The sequence below is a fragment of the Belonocnema kinseyi genome, chromosome 8, assembly GCF_010883055.1.
Source record: "Belonocnema kinseyi isolate 2016_QV_RU_SX_M_011 chromosome 8, B_treatae_v1, whole genome shotgun sequence".
NCBI classification, from domain to species: Eukaryota; Metazoa; Arthropoda; class Insecta; order Hymenoptera; family Cynipidae; genus Belonocnema; species Belonocnema kinseyi.
In genome coordinates this window covers 42038488-42044836 of record NC_046664.1, presented here as the reverse complement: position 1 = coordinate 42044836, position 6349 = coordinate 42038488, and the positions used below count along the sequence as shown (strand labels likewise).

General features: G+C 29.3%; 1 protein-coding gene across 2 annotated transcripts in view; it reads right to left on the bottom strand.

Moving 5' to 3' along the window:
* Window positions 1–6349, bottom strand: part of LOC117178341 (basic helix-loop-helix transcription factor scleraxis-like) — a 13722-nt gene that overhangs the window by 4718 nt on the left and 2655 nt on the right. Inside the window, exon 3 of one of the 2 annotated variants that reach the window (XM_033369757.1) lies at window positions 2495–2780. In XM_033369757.1, the coding sequence (XP_033225648.1) occupies window positions 2495–2780 (286 nt within the window). The remainder of the gene's footprint in view (window positions 1–2494; window positions 2781–6349) is intronic. The other variant, XM_033369758.1, reaches the window with a different exon arrangement.

The following is a 6349-nucleotide window of genomic DNA, read 5'->3' as shown; positions in this document are numbered from 1 at the left end:
TTTTTCTGAGGTCAGATTCGGATTCAGCGCAGCAAAAACCTTCGGGTATAGTAGGTCTGGTCTCTGGTTCTGAGAATTGTTGGCCTGTGTTATTTATTTAAAAAAAAAATGTACAAAATAATCGTATTTTCTGATTGAAATGCAATATTTTGTCATTGTTTGGAGTATTATATTCTTCTAAAAGCATTATGTAATTATTTAAACAATTAATTATTAAATAATTACATAATTTTGCTACATTTCTTCTAATGCTTAACGAATTTATTTTTGTCTAGACAATTTTTATTTGCTCAAGCAGTTATTTTTAGATAATTAAAAAAATTGTATAAAATAGAAACATAATCATAAACATAATTGTATGTGTTCTATTTTATTTCATTTTTTTAGTCATCGAAAAAAACTACTTGAGCAAATAAAGATTGTTTAAACAAATATAAATTTATTACACATTAAACGAAATGTATCAAAATTATGTAATTATTCCAAAAAACGTAGCATAGGGTACTAATTTAAAAAGCAAGTTGATATCTCTGGCTCAATTTTTAGCAATTTTGAAAATAGACAATAAATAGTTATTTAAATAATGTTTCAAGAAAAATGTACTACACCAATGACAATCACATTTTAATCAGAAAATACGATTATTTTTTACATTTTTCGGGAATAAATAATTGTTTAAATAATTTACATTTGTCTAAATGATTGAAAATTGTTTAAAAAGTCATGGTAAATATTCAAATTGTCCATTAGTATTTATTGGTAGGAAAAAGACGAAGGAACTTCCTAAAAAGTAACAATAATACGTAAAAATATACTCTTTTTTTATTTATGGGTCATATTTGAGGCGCTGTGGGGAGGGTGGGGGCGGGTTGGAAATGAAAGTTATTGGTATAGTTTTGTTCGGTAGGCACTTCTCTTAATCCCTAAAAACTTGGCTTATTTCGATGAAACCCTGGAACATGAGTTAAATTGTTCGAAAATTCAAAATTTCCCCATGTTAATTAAATGGGATTCTGAAGTGCCCGGTGGCACGTGTTAATATTCGAATTTATTCAATACAAAAAAAATGTTTTTGCACATTTTTATAGAAATTGTTATTGAATAAAAAATGCATTTTTGAACTTCATAATATTTTATTATTGTTTATTAGAAAAAATTGTCAATATATAAATTCGTCATAATCTTTAAACCAATAGGAAATATTTGGAATTTGAAATATGTATATTTTACTGATTTAATTTTTCTTTCACTTTTGTCGAATGACAACCCATAGTTTTTTTCCTTTAGCTCTTTAAATAATAAATAATCAAGATTATGACACATACACACGAACGCGCGCGCGCATTATTTTTAATGGTTCAGCACTTGACACGTGTACCTTACTTATTCATAAACAATTTATTAAAGTGCTATAATTGCTCCAATTATTATTCAATAATGGGTACACTTAGTAATTTCCGAAAATTTTCCGCGTAATTAAAATATTGTATCTCCAGATATCGTGTTTAAAGATAAAAGGAAAAAAAGAGAATTTTTTAGAATAGGGAAAAGGAAAATTTCGAAGGAAAAAAGGGAAAACTAAGAAAAAAGGGGAAGACTGCACCCTGGCTTCGTAGTAGGGGCTTTCGGGCAGGAAACCCTTATGGTTTCGGACGGGTGTCCGTCCGTCATATTTTTGTTTACGAAGGGAATGTAAAAGGAACTCCTAACTCACTACTCACAATTCACAAGGTAAGGGGAAATTATGTTTAGAGGAAGTAAGAAGAAATGATGGGGAAATAGTGAAAAATTAGGGGCGGGCTTGTAGGGGAAGTGAAGGAAGAGTAAGGAAGAAGTTACGGGAAAGGAAGGGGAATCAAAGGCTGAAAGTAGGGTGGAACTAAGGGAAGTAATGGTAAATGAGGGGAGTGGAACTAGGGACATTAAGGGGGAAACGAGGGGGTTGTGGAGGTGATGAAAAATGTGGGGAACTGAGGGGAGGATTAATTAGTTGAGAAAGAAGTTCAGGAAGGATAGGAAAGCAAAAACTGAAAATAAGGAGGTGAAGAAATGGTAAATAAGGGGAAGATAAGTAGGGGAAAACAGGGGGAGTGGAACTAGGGGAAGTAAGGAGGTAGTAGAAGTGATGGAAAATGCGGTGGAACTGATGAGACGAAATTAGTTAAGGAAGAAGAAAGGGCTATAGGTAGGGATGCGAGATAGTGGTAAATAAAGTTAGAGGAGATGGTAGTAAATAAAGGGAAGGTAAGTAGTAGAAGTGAGGGGAGTGGAAATGTGCGGATAGGAACTAGGAGAAGTGAGAGGAATGGTGGAAGTGATGAAAAATGTGGGAGAAGTGAGAGAATGTGTGAGTAGTTGAGAAAGAGGTAAGGTAAGGGAGGGGAAGTTCGGATGGTGAGGGGAAGTAGAGGAATGTAGGTGGAGTAGGGGAAATATGGGAGGGGAAGGTTTGAACGACTTAGTTATGTCTTATCATATTTGAGCAAATACTTACACATTTTTTATGGTTGGCGAGACAAAAAGTGCAGACTTGTGGCCTTTTTTGAGATTCATCCCAGTGATTTATCTGATAACTATGATTTTCTTTCCTGAGGCATGGTTGGTCAATCGCACCTGCTACCAAAACTGCACCCAAGTGATTGATGTAGCTACTTGCCAGTCTTAAAGTTTCAATTTTCGACAATTTCCTATCAGCAGGTTCCGTTGGAATCAGGGTTCTCAAGGTGCTGAAAGCTGTGTTTACGCTGCACAGTGAAGATTGGATTTCTTGAGACTGACACCTGTATTTATTCAACTTAGAAATAAGCGTCTCTTTTTCGCTATTCCTCCCTCATTTAATTTCAAAGAAAATTTGCCAAAATGACATTTTTATAAATTACTTTATGCATGAAAAGAACAAACTACAACTGTGATAAAGTGGAAACGCTTCTAAATACATAATATTGCAAAGAAAATGTGAAAACTTTCAAAAATTTAGCAAAGTAAATTCGAAGAATTCGAATTTAGAAAACCCAAATTAAATACCTGGAAGCATTGAAAAATCAAAGTTTTTTCATTTAAACGAATCCAGTAAAGTTCAGGCCTCAGACTCACTTTAGAGATAAAAAATAAAGTAAACATTGTAACAATTTTTTATATAGTATCAAGATAGAGTCATAAATTTTTTCAAGTAATAAAACTGAAATTCAATGTTTACTTGAAATGTTATTCTGTAGTATATAACTTATCAAAATTCCTATTTATTTATCGCAGGCTTCAGAGTCTTTCCCCCTTTTTCATTTTCCGCACTTACATTACAACTAAATTAATAGAAACCATTTTAAGCGAATCCAACTAGTTTTGGTTCAAAGTTCACTATTTTAAATAAAAAGTCTACTATTAAATTTCAGATAAAAAATTAATCTTTGTTTCCTCAAAAATTTTATTATTTGGTTCGTAATTGAACTATTTTATTAGAAATGTATACTTCTTGGTTGAAAATTCACACTTTCGGGTTGAATATTCAACTGTTTTTTTAAATTCCTAGTTTGAGCTCGAAAATTTAACTATTTGGTATTTTATGTTATTAAAAATTCTTCTTTTTTTGTGAAAATCAATTTTTTTGTTTAAGAAACAAATACAAAATTCATCTTCTTGGCTTGAAAACTCAACAATTTGGTATAAAATTCCATAAAACTTCAAAATCAAAAAATTTAGAAACCAAAAAAATATAAAATAAACATTAATAATATAAAATTTGAACTAACATCACATTTATTGTTCAATGCATTTTTGTTGAAAATGCATTTTGCTGAAAATTCATCTTTTTGAGTAGAAAGTTAATCTATTTGTTCAAAAATGTAACTATTTGGTTGAATATTCAACTGTTTCGTTCAAAGCTTATGTTTTATATTTGAAAATAGTGTTTTTAGAGTAATTTTTTTTCAAAATACTAGTAAAATATCTTCAACGCTTAAAAAGGTGTAAAATAGTCTGAGGCCTGAAAGATGAAGTGCAAATTCTCATACATACAACTTTAAAACTTATCTTATCTTATCTCACCCAAGTTAAACCCGATTTTGAAAACGACTTTCAAAGCATTATCTTGAAAAGCAATTACTAAAATTTGAAACCGTCTTACTTTAAAAAAAATGTTGATTTGAAAACCTTCAACACGGGAATTAAAAAGCAATTTAATGTTGAAAGTTTAAAAATTGGAAGAATTCACAATTCAAAAGCAAAAATAAAAGTTTGAAATTTTAAAATCCTTCCATTTTAGAAGAATTCTAATTTTTATGGACTTCGAATTCGAAAGTAATATTGTTTTCTTATAAACTACAAAAAGTAAATTTCTTAAAATATCCACATTTTAAAACCTCAAAACTCGAAAGCAACCTTTGGAAATATACTAAATTGAAAGTTTTTCAAATATAAAATAAAAAAATCATGAAATTCTAAATTTAGAAACGTTATCAAAAATAAAGACTATATTTTACACATTCTTAAATTTGGAAAGACGCTATTTACAAAATCTAAAATTTTTATTATATATTCAAATATAAAAGCATAATCATATTTGAAAACGTCCAAAACTGAAAGTACCATTTCAATGTTTAAAAGTATATGAATTCAGAAGAGGAAATTTATATCATGAATAAACATCCGATAATTTTAAAATAAAAAATAATGTTCTTTTCAATCACAATTTGAGTACTAAAAAAAAAAAAAAAAAGAAATGATTCGGAATTAGTTCCTCAAAATATTTAACAATTATTTTAAAATTTGCTTTTTGAATACCGATAATTTTTTTAAATAAAATAAAAAGTACTAAACTCCTCCAACAATATAGACATGACTGAAATGGCTAAAATTCAGAATATTCGATAGTTATCTCACCTCAAAATTCAATAATAATTAAAATAGTTTATAAAATCAACAAAAATAGATACATTGTTAAATATGTATAACAAATTTTTAAAGGGAAACCTATTTACGATTCAGAAAAAAGTTGAATTCGTAATTGTTTATTTAACACCAGTTAAGAGATTTTGTATTATTTCTTTTCCTTTACAAAAAAGTCGAAGATTTGATCAATAGAATCGGGGATAACATTGAAAGAAATAATAATAAGTCATCAATTATGATAATTGAATGAAAATTACAATGTTAAGAAGGAAAAAATTTCAACAACATAGTAAAATCCTAAAACAAAACCGATTAATTTCAATCATTTAAATTTCCAACCAAACAGGATAACTTGTTTATAAAACTGTTGGGTTTTCATTAAAATAATTGAATTTTTTAACAAAAACTTTTAACCAAAAAAAAAAAGATCAAATTTCTATAAAAAATAAGAATTTTTAACAAAAGAGTTGAATTTTCAACCAAGCAACATTTTTCAGCCAAAAAAGAAAAAAAATGCAAATAAAATATTAACAAAAATAGAATAGTTGAATTATCAATTAAAAATGAAGTTAATTTCCAGCAGAAAAAGACACCTTCAACAAAATAGTTAACTTTTCAACCAAGTAGCTGAGATTTAAAAATAATATGAGCAATCATTGACCAAAAAATGAAGTTTTAACAAAAGATTCTATAAAAAAAAGACAAATTTTCAACAATGTGCATGAATTTTCAACCAAATATTTGAATTTTCAATTAAGAATATCATTATTCAACACACAAACAAACTATTTCCCAATAAAACGGTTTAAATTTCTATCAAAGCGATGCATTTTTTATTAGAATGATGAACTTTGAACATGACTAGTTGAATTTTAAACCAAAAGGATGAATTTTCTACTGAAGTTATGGAATTTTAAACTAAAACAGTTCAATTTTTAGTTAAAAAAATAAGCATTTTTAATAAAAAATAGAAATTTCTAACAAAACAGTTAAATTTTCACTTTAAAAAATTATATTTTCAACCTAATAGACGGAGAGCTGGCTACATAAAAACGGCTCGAAACGATTCCTAAGATCAGAGCCTGAAAGTTGTAAGTAAAACCCTAGTACATCACTAAATGGCTACTCTGCCGGTGCGAAACGTTTGCGGATGAAAATGCGAGCCGGTTTTCCACGTTGAAAAACTTGCGAAAAAGCTCGAGATGATTTCCACGTAAAAATTGTTTAGAAACATTCTTAAGGTCTCAACTAACAGCGGTAAAGCAATGGCAGAGGTTTAGTCGTACAAAAAACCCTTGGCAGAGGCGATTGAAAAGTGTCGGAAAAACCCCGTCGAAAAATCGATACGATTCCCGCGCCCAACTTTTTCCCAACATTCTTTAGCCCTTAACTAAGAGCTGTGCGTAATGGCAGAAGTTTTGGATGACAATAAACCCTCGGCAGAGATTAATTAATCGGAAACTGT